General features: G+C 37.6%; 1 protein-coding gene across 6 annotated transcripts in view; it reads right to left on the bottom strand.

The window, feature by feature from the left end:
- Positions 1-18,462, bottom strand: part of ADAMTSL3 (ADAMTS like 3) — a 178,225-nt gene that overhangs the window by 134,742 nt on the left and 25,021 nt on the right. For all 6 annotated transcript variants that reach the window (XR_014957531.1, XM_085588300.1, XM_085588304.1 and 3 more), the window contains exon 3: positions 8,100-8,219. Coding sequence is in view for 5 of the 6 variants with exons in the window: in XM_085588300.1 (XP_085444426.1) it covers positions 8,100-8,219 (120 nt within the window). In the remaining variant the exon portion in view is untranslated. The remainder of the gene's footprint in view (positions 1-8,099; positions 8,220-18,462) is intronic.

The raw sequence follows: 18,462 nt of genomic DNA, 5'->3' as shown, positions 1-18,462 counted from the left end.
AGGAAATTTAGGTTCAAGTACATCTCTACTAAAAAGGTCATTGTCACATTCAGTCTCTCCTATAAATAATTTTCCCATGCTGGAGAGGCCTGAAAGAATGACTGTTAAAGATATGAGGGATATTATCCACATGCTCCAGAATATAAATCCTGGAGCAATTACCTACTGCCTTGCAAAACAATGTAATTCTATCAGAAGCACCTTAACATGGGATGAATCATTTTATCAAGCAAGCATTTTCCTAATCATTATTCTAGGGACAGCATAAACTGAAATTTCTCTCCATTTTTTACTAAGGCTTCCCATGTTAAAAGGAAGAAGCTGCTATAAACAGGGCTTTAAATGTTATCTGTGTCCGAAACAACATAGAATGAAAATAAAATCCATATTGATCACATTCATCCTTCATGAAATTAAGCAAAACAATTTTATCTTCTGATTTGTGCAAAACTTAACAAGAGCTTAAACAGCTCAAGAAGTTCAATAATTTTAGCTGAATTATGAAAAATCTAAATACAATCTGCTCTTTCCTTGTTTAAGATCAGAGGAAAAAAACCACCATAGTTTCAAAATATGTGTGCTGTATAAGCAAAATGATTAATGCACCATCAGGCTTTATCAGCCTAAAACACCCTCTCATCCATGTATATCTGAAGAACGACCTTCCAGTTCCAAGCACTGCATTTCCCACAGTACTTGAAATATATCTTTTTGATTTAGAAGCACTGCTCTACTGTATCTCAATGAACTCTTATTGATAGATGGCAGCAGCACTACGTCAGGGCTGTGTAAGCATGGGATTATTTCTGTTACCTCCAGACCTTTCAGTCTTAATTTAGAAGGCTGAACCTAAGCCTTTATCAATGTCAAAATTCTTGGATAAGAACATGTACCAACTTCTGGAGGTTCACTAGGGGCACAAGGAGGTCAGTGGGAAATTCACATTGCATTGTATCAATCTCTCATGATTTAATCATTGGGCTCCCCTAAAGAATGTCAAATGAGCACCTATCTGTATAATGTTCATTCATCAAGTGTCCTGTTACTAGCCCAGTGTAGAAGAATTGAGTTAAAGACTTTACAGTAGAATATTTGCCCAAGTACACATCTTCCTGTCTGCTCCTTAGAGAATGAAAGGTTAAAAAAATAAATTTAAAAAAATACTTTTAATCTATTGCTAGAAACTGAAAATCATATTTGGGAAAACTTAGAATAGTAAATATTAGAACATGAAACATTGAATGCAAGTTTAAAAATTTCAGTATTTTCTGAAAAATGTGCATGGAAGAGATACTAGAAAAGCAAGGTACTTAGTATTAAAGTGGGATTTTCTATGTAGCTCAACCTCAAACTGAATAAACATCAATTTTTGGCTGCAAAAGTATGTCTAAGAAAAAAGGAAGAAAATCAGTACCCCCTGCATAGCCTTTTATCATCCACCAGAGCAGCCTCAATATCTGTCCAGCGCTCAGGGGAGCAAGAATAAGGGAAACAACTCAAAGTTTTGGTCCATTCTCCTTTCTTTCTTTAGAAATCATTCTGGGGGATGACCTTGCAAAGGAGGGGCCACTTCTGCTACCTGGGAATGCTCTGCCAGCTGCTGAGGTCAGTATCATCACAGCCACAGGAGGACTACGGACCCAGGCCAGTGAGTTTCACCACAGAATTTGGTGGAATAGGATTACAGCCTCTTGGAATGCATTTGATCCAAATTGAAATGATATAAAATGTGTTTTCAGCAGAAAATATACTGTTACAGATTCCCTGTGAAGGCTGTTATACTGCACAAGGTGAAGACCTACTGGCTTCTGTAAGGATGATTTACACACAGAGACCTTTGGCAGGGCTGGGACTGAGGCTGCAATAGAAAACAAGGAAGTCTGTAATTCTTAGTGCACAAAGAAACATGGACTGCAAACAGCAGTTCCACTACTTTCTCTGAACAACAAAACCCTGAACTAAAAATGGTAGTTGGTGTTTTTAAGATGTGCCAGTTCCCCATTCAGTTTGCCAATAAACAAAAGTATTTAAAAACACTTTTCAGTTCACTAAGCAGCCTATCACACACAAGTAATGATATAATTACTTGTGCATATGCTGCTCACACACTTCCAGCCAGCAATTAGCCTAAGCAAAAGTATTGTTTGAATAGGATCATGCTGACTTATGCAGTACCAGTCTCTCTAAGAGTAGTTTTGCCTGAAATTGTAAGTGGTTTTCATTTTCTCTTAATCCTTGCCTCCTTTCCCTCCTTTCCACTCCAAATCAGAAACACATTTCACTTGATTATGGAGCTAACTTCCTTACCCCCCACCCCCCCCAAAAAAAAAAAAAAAAAAAAAACAACCCAAAAAACATACTCTTAAAAATAAAGACCAAAATTAAACCTGTGAACAAAAAAAATAAAGGGGAAAAAAAGAAAAAGGTAGAATTAAAAATATTAGGGAACACCTAACATCACCTTCAGTCAAATTTTCAGAGAAACACCACATGATGCCTTTTATCTTCACACAGCCGTACAAACACATGGCTGTAAACACCTTAAAAATGAATTTAAAACTTGTTATGGACATCTGTAGGATTAGTATGGAATGCCACAAACCTGACCTAGTAATTTGTTGCTTACACAAGATGTCCTAGCTATGAAAATGGAAAAGACTTGCAGGACTCAAGTCAGTGAAATCAGTGTTATTCTAATATCAGGAGACTGGCTGAGTGAGGACTGCAAGGCCAGTCCTCTACATAGCAGAAAAGGAGTATTTCTAACACTCAGCTGAAATTCCTACAGCCATATTAGTGGCTGCAATTCTGGTGCTTGGATAAAATTAAGTTTATCAGTTCGTTCTCCAAATACACAAATGAAACCACCAAGTGTTCCATAGTGGAATGTTTCCATTATAGAAGAATTCCTGAAATAGTTTGTGGCCACTTGAAAACAGCTTGTTTATTCAAAAAATAGATTCTCTAAATGAAGAGCTAGACACTAAGATTCAAGACTAAGTCTTTTTAATAGTTTTGAATGCTTTTTTAGGATATCAGCAAAAATGGCTTGTCAGAGTAAAACACACGTTTTGGGCTCCTTCTCAAATCCAGAGTACTGAAGCTTTAGATGCATGGGTAGCAAGTGAGCCACTAACTACAAATCTTCCTCTTTTCCCGGGATTAGAGCTTGTCTTCACTGATGTGTTAATTTGTAGTAATGTCCCTTCCATGACTCATCTCCTAGCCTGAAAACGCGTGGCTCCATTTCTCTGGTGATTTAGATGCAAACTACCCGGCAAAGGAATAAAAAGGCTCAGCCTGGGAGCAGAAGCCAGCAGCTGCTGATGCTCAAAGCCAGGCTGTGGTACCGCTCCAGAGGCAGAGCAGGGAGGATGGCAACCAGCAGCAGGTGGAATGGAGAAAGAGATTAAGGAAATTGTGGAAAAACGGCTGTCAGCCCAGTGGGACCCATAAAACAACTTCTGTCCACACAAGAGTTTCCTTGGTGTAATATGAAAAACTTACAGAACACGAACAGGTAGTGCTGCTGGACTACAAATGAAAAGGTAGAGTAATAGGTTCCATCAGTTCACTTCAATATTAACTTTTGAAGTAATTCAGATCCTGGGTTCCACTGTATTTTACTTTAAATGTCATGCTCCTTTTCCCTGTGAAAAAGCAGAAGCCAAGACAGACTATTTCTATTTGTGGAAGACAAGGCTTTAATGAGAATATTTTCCCGATTTTGGCATTCACTTCATAACAAGGCACTTTTCGAGCAAGCCCAAAGAAAGACTAGTTATTAAATGAACTGTAGCAGCTGCAGCCTGGGTATTACAACTTGCACATCTAGTTGAAAACAGACCTTACCTCAAATAGCTAAACACTCACAAGCCTGACAGTGCAGATTTTCATCAATATTTGTTTAGAAACATTAGATTTCCTTGCCAAGACTGGACTACTTAGAGCCATATATCTAATTCCAGAATCAGGCTATCCTTGTTGTGAGTTTAAACTGGTAAACATCATAAAATTTAGAAGAACCAAGGTCAGCTAGAAAGCTAACTGGTCAAGCAAACATTTTCTTTCTTTGAAGATAAACTTATTTTCTTTTACCTTCCCTTTTTTTATCCACACCCCCAAGAAAACTCTCAGCCAACCAGCCAATCAAAGTGGAAATGTACTTCAAACACATTCAGCTCAACCAAGTTTTCACTGCTGTCCTTCTTGGTGGTCCGTCATATGGAAAGGTTTTAATACTTGGAAGCAATACCTTAAGTGTCAGAAAACAAGAACATTTTATTTCTGCAAGAAAGCTTTCCAGTACTACTAGTATTTTGGAAAAGAAAAAAATTCCTTGTAGTAGATTAAAAGGTGAAAAGCCAAAAGAAATCAGAAAGAATACTAGGAAACTATTCCTTATGGCAAGGTTCAACATGTATCTCAAAGCTGGAGAAAGGGCTATTGCTTCTATATTCATTTCATAATGTCATTTATTTTCATACATTTATTCAGTTATTTAATTATTTTCATGAATGGTAAGGGGAGGGGCATATTTTTTTCTAATCTCAAATTTCTAACAGCAGTTGAAGTCCTTGACTATGTATCAAAATCTGTTTGGTACTAAGTAAGGTTTAAATTTCATTGACTCACTAAAATTTCAGAAATTAAGGATGCAAAGTACTGATACAAGACATCATGTGGTGAACAACACAGAAGCCTTTAGAAAATGTTTCATTTAAACATTTCTACATTTCTGTCCTTTGGGATCCCTCAGAAGTATTTGCTTTGAATCACTGTTTTTCACTGAAGTGCAGCAATAAATGTGTCAAAACTAAAATGTTCCACTGTATGCAAATGTCACCCCAGTGAATCAAAGTGTCAGTATTTAATCAGATCTTTAAAGGTATTTCCCTCTATAGTCATAGAAGTGGTAAAAAACATTTTCACTGAATTTTGAAAATATCAAGCCAAAGAATTTCATCTGCATGTAATTCTTAAATACACATAGAACAACAAAATATGCAAAGAGGTTAGTGCAGTCCTGTACAAAAATGAGAGCACAGTCCTGCCAGATTAAACCAGAACAAAATGTACTATCTTGCATGTACAGCATGAATCCATGTGTAATTCTGCTGGGCTAGAGCAGAGTACAGTGTGTTCCTATTAAGATTTACTCATCTTTCATTTCAAACTGTAAGCTTGTCATTTCAGATAGCAAATACTTTTGAATATTTAAGTAACAGCTAGCTCTATTTTACTGAGATTACTTACTAACAAAGGAATGAATGATTCTGATTAAACTGGCTCCCTGCTTGAAAAATATCACACACAACAGCCAAAGAAAACCCCTTTGAAACATTCCTGTGTTTGGAGGATATAAGGAAACTAATCTTGGAGCATGACGATGATGATGCTGCTATATAAAAATATTATCCGTCTCTCACTGGAAATGTTACTGGCCTGGAGAAAAGGAACAGTACAAGGGGGAAAAGGGCACACTTGGGAAGATAAGGAGAGATGGTTTTCCTGCAAGTGTCTCAAGACTGGATAGCCAAAAGAACACAGGTTGTGAGCCACCCTCTTCTCCACAGTCTCAGGAGCCTCTCTCCCATTTTATCTGTTCTGTTCCCTTCCATGGACACAGGAGGAGGGATCACCTCCACAGCAGACCAGATCAGACTGATCTAATGTTTTACTAAAGTGCACAAGGTTAGTTCAATTTTCAGGTATAACTTGGGATGCACAGGAACACCAGGACTCTGTAGGGATGCCCAGAGGGCAATTCTGCACATCAGGGAAAAGGCAAAAATGTATTTCTCAAAGGCCAGCAGCCCTTACAGTAGGACAAGATAGAAAATAAATTGCTAAAACTAAATTAAGGAATTAAGGTGTGTGAGAAGATGCTGCTGTATTCTTTATTTATGTGGTAACCTTACAGTACTGATTCAATTTCTGTGTTGGATAGGTTAAAATGGGCTTTCAATCTATATATATATTTCTCTCTTTTTATTCACCTGTATATTCTTATCACATTTATAATGTATCAAACATATCCATTCCAGCTTATAAAAATTCAAGATATTACCCAGTGAAGACTTCCATCCATTCATAGCAGTAAATACCAGTAAACGTCATAAGAAAGAGTTGAATGGAGCACAGAAAACAAAGATCTAGTTTTCTTATCCAGTTTGACCATGATACAATTGAGTTTTATATTAACATTGCAGCAAAAGTATAATTATAACTGCATATTATTACAAACCTATGATTAATTTCCCTGAAAATCACAGAAAATCTTTTTATTCACCAAATAAATGCTTGTTTACTTGCAGGAAGATAAAGCTAGAGATACAGATCAATTCACATCTGCATTCAATGTATTTATAACTTTTAATAAATAATGCTTAGGGACTGAATTTTCCCTCTGAAGAAACTACTGCTAATACAGTTGCTTTTACTTTTAACATTTTGATGTTTCAGCACCACTTTCAGTTCCAGGAATTCAAACTAAATTTCATACTGCTAAGTGTCTGGGAAGAGCAGGCTTCAAAACTAAATCACAATTATGAAATAACAGAAGCTGGCCATATCCTAGATCCAACTCAGATCTCAATGGAATTAATGGAAAACTTTCCAGCAAATGGAATTCTTTCCATCAAATGGAATTGGGCTTTGAACTGGCTTCTGTATAGAGCTATGCTGGTATTTGAGGCTTTTTCGAGGGATTCATTTTGTTTGTTTTTTAATCAGCTATATTATTCACATAGTCCAAACAGTCTAGTCACAGACTCAGACTAAGCCTCTGTTATATTTGATTTATCATCTTCTTGAAAACGTGCTCCATTAAATGGAAACTATTCTGATCAAAGTGTATAACCTTTATAGTGTTTTCAACTACTGTCATTAAATGCAGCCTGAGTTGCAGCTGCATTTTACTGTCCTATAAGTTATTGCTTTCCCAGGTGTTTAGTCCAAGGAAGGTCTTATCCAAAAACCTTTTCTGTTGATAATCAAGACCCTCTAGGGAAGCAAACGTATGAATTATTGTAAACATTTAAACTAAATTCAAACAGTTCACAGTGGCTCAACATGCTTTCTATTGTAGCTTTTCTTCTTCCTTTTGTCAAGCTAAAAGCATTGCCAGTTTAAATCTTAAATAAACTCACCTCAGTTTTCTCTTCTAGGATAGTGATGAGCAAACTGTTTTCTTCAAGTAGCTCCTGCAAGGAGCCCATCTTGCAAAATAAATCTGCCCATCCCTGACAGAACCACACCTTTGGATGCAGGGGAAGTTTGTCTCTTCTCTCACTTCTACGGGGAGTGTTTCCTAACAAATTCCCTCCTCTTAGATTAAGAAATGTACTGTAAGTGTCTATAAATGTAATTCAGACAGTTTTGATGTGAAATTCAACTGACTCCTGGAACACATTTTGTTACGAGTAAATTTCCACAGCACACCACACATTTCCTAGGTTTACTTCAGATCTTCTGCCAAGATTAACAGCATTTCTTTCATGTTGCTTTCTTTACATTTATATCTATATTCCATGTTTAAAATAATGTTTCTGTGGGACTGGAGAAAGCATTAAAATTTTTTAACTTAAAAAAAATTTGTTTATTTCTAAACACTGTTCCATCCATTATTCCCATTTGTTTAAAATTTGCCCAACCTTCCCTTACAAAACCTTCATTAACTAATACAATATTCTGATTTTTCACAAGCTGGAAAATGCAAAATCTGCCTAACACTGATTTTTCCATGAAACAAATTAGGTTAAGTCAAACAATTCACAGAAAAGCAAATCACTTCTAATTCTACACCTTTTGCAGATATATCTACAAACATCTATTAATACATCACTAAAATATTGCTGCTTTTTTCTCCATTACACCCTATTAATATTTTCCAAAAGTGGTTTCACTTATTAGTTATGCAACTAAGTGCCTTAATTTAGATTTTGAGCAGTGTGTTATCACTCAACTTGCTATAAATTTGATGTGCTTTCAAAAGATAAGAAAACAGGTTCAGACTCTCCAGCTGTTTCACAGTTATCTTTATGTCAGAGTTACATGAATCAGTTAATCTCGTTCATTTTCACACGTGGGACACTGACCTGGTCATCGTAACGGTAAGTGAGGAACTGCTCCCCCGTGGTGTCCTCAAGAAAACTCCCCTGTGGAGAAAGTGCAAACTCAGGCAAGAAGTATGCACCTTGGGACTGCTCTGCTCTGGTCTGTAAGAAAGTCAGAAAGGTCACGTTACACCTACTACAAACACAAGTAATTTTTTTTTATTTTAAACTATGCATATAATTAAAAAATCTAGGATGAACTTCTGGAGGGGAAAAAACAGTGTTTTGGTTTTTAAGGCATGGTATATCTGGGTGGATATTTTGCTGTGATGGAGACATGCTAAATACCTACAGAGGTTCAAACCAAAACAAAATGCCTCAATTGCAGAATAACCTACTAAACAAAGGAGACAATGCTTATCAAACATCACTGGTCAAAGACATTCAAAAAGCAATGTTACATTTTCTTTTTCCTCATACACTTCGCTAGAGAAGTAGGTGCTGCAGATAACAGGCTTTTGGTTAAATGCAACACATTTATTTTTACAGGAAGAAACAAAGAAAGAATCATAGATTAACTCAGCTGAGAAAATACCTTGAGGGCTCATCTAGTCCAAAAGGAATGAATTACTTTCCTATCCTGCAGGAAGATATTACTGTAAAGAAGAAATAGGGAGTGGGAATGACTGGAGCTAGCACAGGCAGTGCTCTATATTAGTTCAGGATGCTACTCACAACTGGAGAAGAGCATTTGAGAACACACAGGGAAAGAAAAAAAGGGCTCATTTCAAGCTACAGAGGAATGAATTCTGTCAGAATCATAGCTGGTACCTCCAGCTGGGCTGTCTGACACCTGGGCCCTGATTAGAGAAACAGCTTTTGCTCAGAGGATCTGTGCCTGGTCAGCCATCACAGCACACCTGAGGAGTGCTCAACACAGCCAGCCCGGGGCCAACAGCATCTCCCTGCACTGGAGGTCTCAAGCAAGCCAGATATGCACAAATGTTATTCCCAGACTCTTCTGCCCTTATTCCTCCTGCATTGAACACTGCCCTGAGAAGCCAACAGGTCTGCATACTAGAGAAAATAAGCAATCATCTTTTGAATGCAAAATATTGAGTCCAGCTGTGTAGTGAGGACAGGGCAAGGAGATGAACACTCCCTTCCAAAAGGTTGAAACCTTTCAGAGAAGAAAAAAAGGCCTGAAATGTGCAAGTTACTGCTGGACATTTTCCAATTAATAAACTTAATAAATAGGGATGTAATTAAACTGTATATTTTGACATTTACACAGCAATTTCACATGAAAGCTGGCAGTTGCCATCATCCAGTTTCTAGACTCTTGGCTAGAACTGTACCAAACAGAGATGCCAGCTAACTAGAGATTTCTAAAGCAATCAACATAATTTAAAGCAGTTTGTGGTGGAAAATGAAGGTAAGACCTACTGCGCTTTCTCTCTTGCAGTAAGTTCACCTTCTGAAGCTGACAATTTATCTCATAAAAAGCAGATGGCATGTCATTTGCAGGATGGTCTGGAGAAGCTTACAGGGCTTTTGCTTACTCTGTTGAGAGCTGTCAGCATCTCAGACTGCAAACCCCATCAGTCATGACAGCATCAGATTAACATACTTGGTTTAAATCAAGCAGTCTTCATATAAACTAGAAATAGCTTGCAAAGGACATGTCTAGACTAGGGTAAAGGTCATATTTCAGCATGCAAGACTGAACAAGATTGTAAAGAGGGTTTTTTCATCAGGATTTTTCATCATACATAAGAGTAATTCACATTCACACTGTATTATCATCACATTTCTATAAAGCTTATTGCAGCAGAGATCTCCCTTCTACCCTTTAGCCAACTGACATTATTTATGCATAATTAAGTAATAAAATCTACATTTGGTAACAACAGTTTCCCCATAAAGCCACCAAAAGAGGTCTGCAGTGCTGCTTCCTGCCGAATCCAAGCTGGCTGCAGCTGATGCAAGCCTTGACATGTGAAGCACAACCCAGACATGAAAGGGGCTGACATAATCTGGCATCCTTCCCCACTGGTTTCACTGGGCTATCCATAGATCCTATGTGAGGGAATATGGCAGTGATGTAATCCTATGATTTCAGCACAGGGCTAATGGATAAGAGATATGCATTCTAAATCTCAAGTGGCCGAGGTTAAAGTACTTATCATTTCTACCTCAGTTTTGCCAGGTGTAAAACAATTACAACATCTACTGATCTATCTTAATGGTGCATTGTTACGTTTAGTTTATATATGTAGAATATTTTGGAAAATAATCCTGTTAAGTGCTAGTGATTTATAACAATGTTTTTGGAAGATTTGCCTAATTTACAGGCAGAAGAGACTCAAAATTACCCCACCATACTTCTTAGCTAATTGTATATATCACACTGTTGCCTAATCTCTCAAACAAATTTGTCAGTAGGATACATAGCAATAAACTTGTTTGCATTTCTCATCTTTGTAATTTAAACATTTAAAATATAAAGTCTTTGGACATTAATCAGTGTTATGCTTTGAATATAAAACATGCCAATATTTGACACTGAAATAGCAATTTGATAAACATAACAAGAAAAATGAGGTGTTTCTAACACACATTCCATTTTCTGGTTAAAAGCTAATGAGCAGCCAGGCACTTCAGGAGCAGAGGAATGCTCACTAGATTCAGGCAAGCAAAATCTGGTTTCCAAACACAGAAAAATTCAGTGTAAAATGTGGATATTTTATAAGGTCACACAGGAGGTTACAGTGGAAACAGATTGTCTGCTGCAGCAATAGATACTGCTACCTGTCTGGTATAAGTCACGTAAGAAAGAATACCACCAAGCAATTAAAGACAAAACAAAAAACCCACTTAGAACACACTATCAGCTGTCATACCAAACTGATATTGAAACCAATGACTTGCATCTGATAACCCAAACTGAGAAATTAATTTTAAAAAAACCCAGATATTCAATTGTTCAAAGAACTATTTTGTATCCACTCCCAAAGCAGCAGAAAAACACTTTTAGCACCTAGATGCAGGCACCTCCAAATAAGCTGCATGTACCCAATGCACTTTCATTCATATATTGTACTGAACACAAAAGATAACGTTTCCACTTAGTCCATTTTATTCACCACTGAGGAATATACCAATGGTCCTTATGAGGCTTTTATATTTCTATGGGCACTTGGGCTTAAATATAATTCAAATTTCAACAGTCTGTGGGTTTATAGTATATTTGAGATCATCTCTGAATGACTTAGCTAATCTGATATAAATTCATGTTTTAAAGTAAAGACTGTAAGTGCAAGCTTCAGAAAACAATTACATTTCATGCAAGTGTTTTAGGTCTGTTTAATGGCCAGTTTAATCTCAATAGCTTTAAATTAAATGTGTCAAGTTACAAGTACACTTAAGATTTAAAGCAGGCATTTTAAACCAGCTTTTATGATCTTAAGCACATGAAGACAGTAGAAGGTGATAACATAGCCAAAGCAGATATAATATTAATACATACATAAAATTCATTGACATTAATATATCATGAAGCAAGAAAGTATATATTACCTACTGACAAAAAAATATATAGAAATTGGAAACAGATCAGTGTTTGAAAATCTTGCTAGTTGATTAGGACATGTAACTTATTCATCAGAAACTGAAACAATAAGGTCTTCCATGCTACATCTTTCTAGCCTTGTGATCGAGGAGAACTATCCTGAGCAGCAAAGTGGGGAGTGTGAAAGGCACTGGGTTTATTCAAGCCTTCTGCTGGAGCACAGCTTTGATGTCAGGCTGGGATTGCTTCCTCACTCACCACTCCCCACCTGAGTGCTGAAAGGCCAAATTACTCTTCCACTTTCAATTGCACAAGACACAAAAAATTGCCTGTAGCCAAGCTCTGCTTTTTACATCTCCTTCCACCAAGAGCTGCACGTTGTTTCTGTTACTGCCCAGCTTCATTGCTCTGTACAACACTGACTAGAAGCTGCTGGAGTTGAGGACTTGATTTTATTGATTTTATTTAATACTAAGGGTCAGAGGAATGGTCACTGAGTGTTTCCCAGCCAACGCTGCCCCTGGCAAGCAGCAAGGCTGGGAAGGACTGAGCTGCCACACAGAGCTGAGCCTCTCCCAGACACTGAGCACAGGAGTGCTGCTGGGGCAACTTCTGGAACATCTGACCCAAAATGAATCCCACTGGCACATTCTGAAACCACCACACAAGGCAATGTACTTTAACTGCTCTTTTTTTTCCTTAATACCCATGTTAGCTATTTTCATGCAGCTTACTTTAAATTATCAAATCACTAAACTGTAGAGTTTTCCATTACTAAAAATTATAAATATTAATCACTGGTCATTCCTTTCAAGTTATAGAGTAACAATTTCATCCAAGGACTTAAACTGCTATTGTAATTTCATATAAATTAAAAAATCTGGTTTAGTCTACAGTTCTTGGAGATAATTTGCTACTAAAGCCAAGACAAAGCTCAAGCAAACCTCATAATAGCATGCTACTATTCTACTTAATCACAGCCACCAGGAGACTTGAAAGTAATTTTTCCATATTTACATGTAGACAGCAGCAGTTTTAGAAAGAAAACTTTCTATTAAATCTGATCTGTGAAGGACAAGAAAATGAGAAAATAGAGGTCTAATGTCTCAAAGAAATTACTTGAACATAATTAGAAATAAAACATTAATATTTCAGGTACAGAGGAATTTTTAATTTTAGAGTTTCTTAGCACCAAGAGCCATAGAGAGAGAAAAGTAAGAACTCTTCCTGTTATGTACACTTAATACATACAAACATTACCTAGACTTAAATCAGTCATTCCCTAATTAAGCCTGTGTCCTTGCTAAAATTGGGAGTATTATGAGAGTAAATTGAAGTAATGCAGAGGAAAGCTTTGAAAATTATCTATTTCAAATGCTGAAAATTACCAATATCATGTTCTTCCTGAAACTGCCTCAGTATCTTTCTTTTTCAAAGAAACACAGACAAAAGATAAAAGGTCCAATGAACAAAAGCTTTCCAGTTATGCACAAGTGCACTACCCTGCCCAAAGTAAATGCTGTAAAGAAAAGAGAAATGCAGTGAATGCAGTTTGCTTTCCATAGTTTTGTGGCTCTTTTATTAGTTCTTGTTGGAAGCGGAAAATGGGCAGCATTCATTTCCAAAAATCATTGTTTTAGGGAAAAAATATAAGAAAAGCAAAATGAGAAAAACTATCTGCATTCTTAATGACTTGTAAATACATGTTTGTCAGATTAATATGCACAGCAAGTCCAATCATATACCAAAATGTGTGTATTCCCATTTAATTCAAGTTAAATATGTGTCTCCAGAGCTGCTGCAGCATTTGATTTACGCCCCAGGGAAGTAATATACCAGCTAAGTAGCAGTTTAGTTTAATGGATTTTCAAGGACTCCAATACAAAAATGTTAGAGCACAGCACTCCAGCTTCATCACAACATGAAAAAGTGTATTTCCAGATAAACAATGTCACACTAACAGTTCAGAACTTCAGCTATCTCCAGCGCAAGCAATCCAGATGAATAAATATCTAGTAAGAGTCAGATTAGCCTTTGTCATGGCCAAGATCTACAGAAACAGCTTCCTAATGCTAGACACTGAAACATTTAAAGACCCTGCAAGGGAACTGAGTTTCCACAGAAGCTGCCAGCAGCTCAGCATTTCTGCAGACCAGGCCAATTATTTAATTATTAATATTAAACTAAGAGGCCAGCATTTCAAATCAGAATTAAAGTATAAATGTCATTTCTCCTAGAAAAATGAAAGAGGACTTGGCTGAACTGAAGTCAAGCACTTCTTCATAGAAGAATCCTGAACAAAAACGTGGCTGTCAGATTTCATCAGGGAAGTCACAACTGGGACAATGAGAAAATCTGAAACAGAGTCAAAAGCTCTGCTGGGGACTGAACTAGAGTTGGAGACTCAAGGATTGCACTTCCATATTGCTTGCTTTGTATTAGTTAAAAGCAAACTTAAGACATGTGTGATTTAAGCCCAGATCTAATGATTTTCCCTCTCATCTCTCATTCTAGGCCTGCTGGAACATGAAGAAATAAAACAAGCTTGGGAAAACGTGCATCCGAGTTTAAGATACATACAAAGATAAGCAAAAGACAATTCTTAAATATTTTGGATAAGCCACCATTTTTCCAACACAGTAAAACACTGCCAGCAAACAACTTAAAAACTGATAGTTCAGCTATTATTTGAAGTGTCTATCACTGAAAACTGAGTCTAAGCTGTAACTGTAATCATATTCACAGCTGCAAGAAAGCAGCTGCCTACATCATCTGTGCTGCTCAGACCATCCTGTGCCCATCCAAGCACTCGGAGCCTTCCCAGTGGCTGGAATGTGCCTGAGATCACATCACCAGAGCAAAAGGGCTCAGCTAAACCTCTCTTCAGACTCTGCATTTGTACAGCCTTAAGCCAACACTGTAACAGGAAGAACAATGGAGGGCATTTAGTTTTTTAATTAAGATCCCATCTTTCAGTCTTTTCAAAAGGACATTTTTACCATCATTTTTCTTGATTAAATGTGAATACATTTTCTTTGGCATAGCTTGGACTGCAGACTGAGATCAACATGTTTTGAAATCTTTTTTCTGTACCCTCTAAAATTTATACTAGTGATTAAGCTTTTGGATATTTATCAACAATTACTTATGTTTTCTCTTGCTATTGTCTGGCTAAAAGATTAAACATTTCACTGAAAATCTGCAATAGTATTTAGCCAAAACTTCATTTACTTTGAAAAATCAGCTTAAATGTCAACTTCGCTTTATATTTCTAAAAGAAATATGAACTCTGAAGTTTTCCTACTTCCAGTGAAGCTTCTTCTAAACTCTGTGTTAGGCAGACTCTGCCTTCTTTCCAAAAAATTGATTGGATGTGCCTAAAATATGCTCTAAAAAGAGCAGCACCCACAGACTGAAGCTGCTCCCAGTGGCAAAGTGCCCAGGGACCCCCTCTCAGAGCCAGGGCCCAAATGCAGCTGCAGCAGGACAGCATCCCTTGCAATGCAGCACTGCTTACTCAGTTCTCTCTACTTTTGTATAAATAAGGGCCAAGGGGGAATATTCAGCACCCAGAGAAATAACCCCAGAGCAGTTCACTTCCAATTACTGTCAGAAAGTTAGTGACTGTGGATCAGATCCTGCTTTCAAAATATGCAACAGGCAATTATTTCCCCAGGTCTTTAGTTCAGCCTTGGGGAATGGGGAAGGGGCACAGCTATGTTCAGATCCAACAGAAAAGCAATTTTATGGCATCCAGATCAAGCAATCTACAGAGGTGAGTGAAGATTCTACCTGCATGTTCCCCAAAGCTTGTGCTTTGAGGGCATGAAAATGGCTGGAGGATGTTTTCAATCTTTTTTATTTAAGATGGAATCCCCTTTATCACCTCTCCTCTGTGATGAAACAGTGAAAGGAAGGAATATGAGACAGAAAATACAATTTCACTTAAATCCCTTTTAAAAATCTTGCAAGACACACATAAGTGTATGAAGTCTAAAAAGATACTTTTATCACCTCTTTCACCGTATGTTCCATTATTCCAGAAAAAACTTTTTATTCCTTATTTAGTAACCTAATAATTGGTAAAGTTTTTGTCATAAACGAAGTCCTTCTAGTATTATTGGAGCATATTCTCATGAAACTACCATTTATTCACTGACAGTTTCTAAAGTTCTCATGATCCCCATAGAAAAAAATACATTACAAAAGTACTATGAGCATTCTTAGCAAAGAAAGTGGGATAATCTGTAATATTATTTTAAAGTTTTGTGTTGGAGTTTAACCTGACAGGCAGCTAAACACCACACAGACACTCAGCCCTCACATCAGGATGGGGGAAAATAATCAGGAAAAAGGTAGAACTCCTGGCCTGAGATAAAGACAGTTTAACAGGACAAAAAAGAAAATAAAACATTAATAATGATGATAAAAAAATTTACAAAACAAGGGGTGCCCAGTGCAACTGCTCTGTATTTGCTGACTGATGCCCAGCCAGTCCCTGAACATCAGCCACACATCCCTGGCCAATTTTCCAGTTTTATTGTTCAGTTTGTTCCCACCCAGACTGGGACATCCCAGTGGCCACTTGGACTCACCTGTCCTGGCTGTGCCCCCTCCCAAACTCTTGTGCAGCCTCCTGGCTGGCAGGACAGTGTAAGAAGATGGAAAATCCTCAGCTTAGTGAAAACACTGCTCAGCAACAACCAAAACACCATTATTCTCATCCTAAAATCCATAATACAGCACTATACCAACTACCAGGTGGAAAATTAACTCCATGCAGCCAAATTCAGGACATTTTGTTAGTGTCCTTTATCATGAACACCATTTGGGAAGGATTCTTTTGTTTTTAAACTGGCAAGCTGCTGACAGCTGCACTCCTTTGCAGGAAGCTGTCAGCCCTCTTATCCCTGTTACAGGTCCAGTTACAAACTGGAGGAGACTGGGAGCATCATCTCTGAGTAACTGCACATTTCTTTACAAAAGGCAAGGCATAAGAGTAGTTTAAGGCTATGCAGGATTGCTGTCAGAAGCAGCTGGATTATAAAGCTCAACAAATCAACACATGCACTGAATGAATAGTCACTTTGCTCAAGGAATAAAGGAAAGAGCAAAACAAAATGAGAAAGAATCCAGGGTCATTCCTTTAATCGTGGAAGAAGCCTCCACCATGAAGGGCCAAGACACCCTAGTAGCTTTGGCAGGCCAAGCATTAACACAGACCTCAATTACTCAATAACAGCACAAAATATTGAGGAATAGAGGCCTCAGAATAAGAACAAGAAGCTGCAGAAGCCTAAACTTTTCCTAGTGAGACAAACAGCACCCAATTGGCTTGCAAGACCAAAATCACCCTTTTCTAATAAATTACTTCCTCCTCATTGCCTTTCCCAGTATCCAGACTGGATAACTACTATAATAATGCTCAAGAAAGGTGTGAATGCTCCCAGGTAACCAAAAGTTGCAGTTAAACAAAAATCCTCTTAAAAACCAACAAAAAGCAAAAATTTTGGGCAGGTGAAACATCACGGCACCATTTTGTTAACAATTCTGCACAGCACTTGTAAAATGCCTCTGTTTTCACCCGGCCACAGCGACGTGCCCACACACTGGTGTGACAGCAGGATTCAGGATTTAAGGAAAAATACCTTCCACTACATATGACCAACTTTTCTTCATGCAGGTCTCAACACCCCAAAGAAGGCAATACAAGTGGTAGCAATTTGTATATTTATATGTGAGCAAAATGAGACCTAGGACACTGTGGGGCACAGCAAAACAGTGTTAGCACCAACAGATAAACAGGATAAGGATGAGGGAACACAATACTTATCTCCCACACACTATATTATGCAGAGCTAAAAATTAAACTTAGTTCTTCTATACTCCAGTATTATTGTACTATTCATCAAGACAAATTGTGTGACTCAAAGTTGTCAATATCCTCATTTACAATGGCTGCTCTCAGAAGGTCTGGGACTCCTGACTCAGATTTTCCCAGTTCTTTTTAATTTAAATTATAACCTTAATGTTATTAATGTTATGTTAGTATGATTATTTATATTTAATTTCCTTTTGAGTTTTTTCTTTAATAGTGATATAATTTGAACTGACACAGTAACACTCTTTTCATATACTTCAGTTGAAATTGTGCCTAAGGGCAGTGAAATTCTCATCCATAAGCTGTGTGAAGAAAAAAGCTCTGGCACTCAGAAGCCAAACACCTGCTAGAACTAGTGGCGGATCCAGATTTTTAAGAGAATTCCTGTTGCATAATGAAAACACAAAGAAGGGAAAAGTGTGGGGTGATGGAATGGTATTAAAACCACGGCGTTTAGGGGGGAAAAAAAAGAATCCTAAACCTCTATACACTTCAGAAATAAATGCTGAAGATTTTGGCATTAAAGTTATTCATGGGGGCAATTAAAACCAGAGACTTTTGTCATGTGAGGAGACCTGAACAGTGACTATCACATATCACAGGGCACTGCCATGCCTTTCACTGCTCATGACTGAGAGTTTTCTCCCCACCCTCAGTCTCTGCACATCTGCTTCAGGTGGCAGGGACAAATTGGCAAGTATTCAGCCCCCAGAAAAGGCTGCCCTAGCACTTGTCATTTTTCTTCATTGCATACTGTTTATAAACATTGTCATTAGCAACAGTGTGGTGTTTATCAGAGCTAAACAGGTAAATGAAATGGATGGAATTGACCTAGAAACAGGCAAACTCTCGGTCACCAAGAACTGGAATAATTTCTCAGCAGGAAAATACATCTTCTGCACAACTCTAAGATGAAACAGCCCAAAAATCAAGTAGGAGAAGCCAAAGGGCAT

Source organism: Lonchura striata, chromosome 10, assembly GCF_050655825.1.
Source record: "Lonchura striata isolate lonStrDom1 chromosome 10, ASM5065582v1, whole genome shotgun sequence".
In the NCBI taxonomy this organism is placed as follows: Eukaryota; Metazoa; Chordata; class Aves; order Passeriformes; family Estrildidae; genus Lonchura; species Lonchura striata.
Note: the sequence above shows the minus strand (reverse complement) of the source record. Positions and strands in the feature narration are given on the sequence as shown.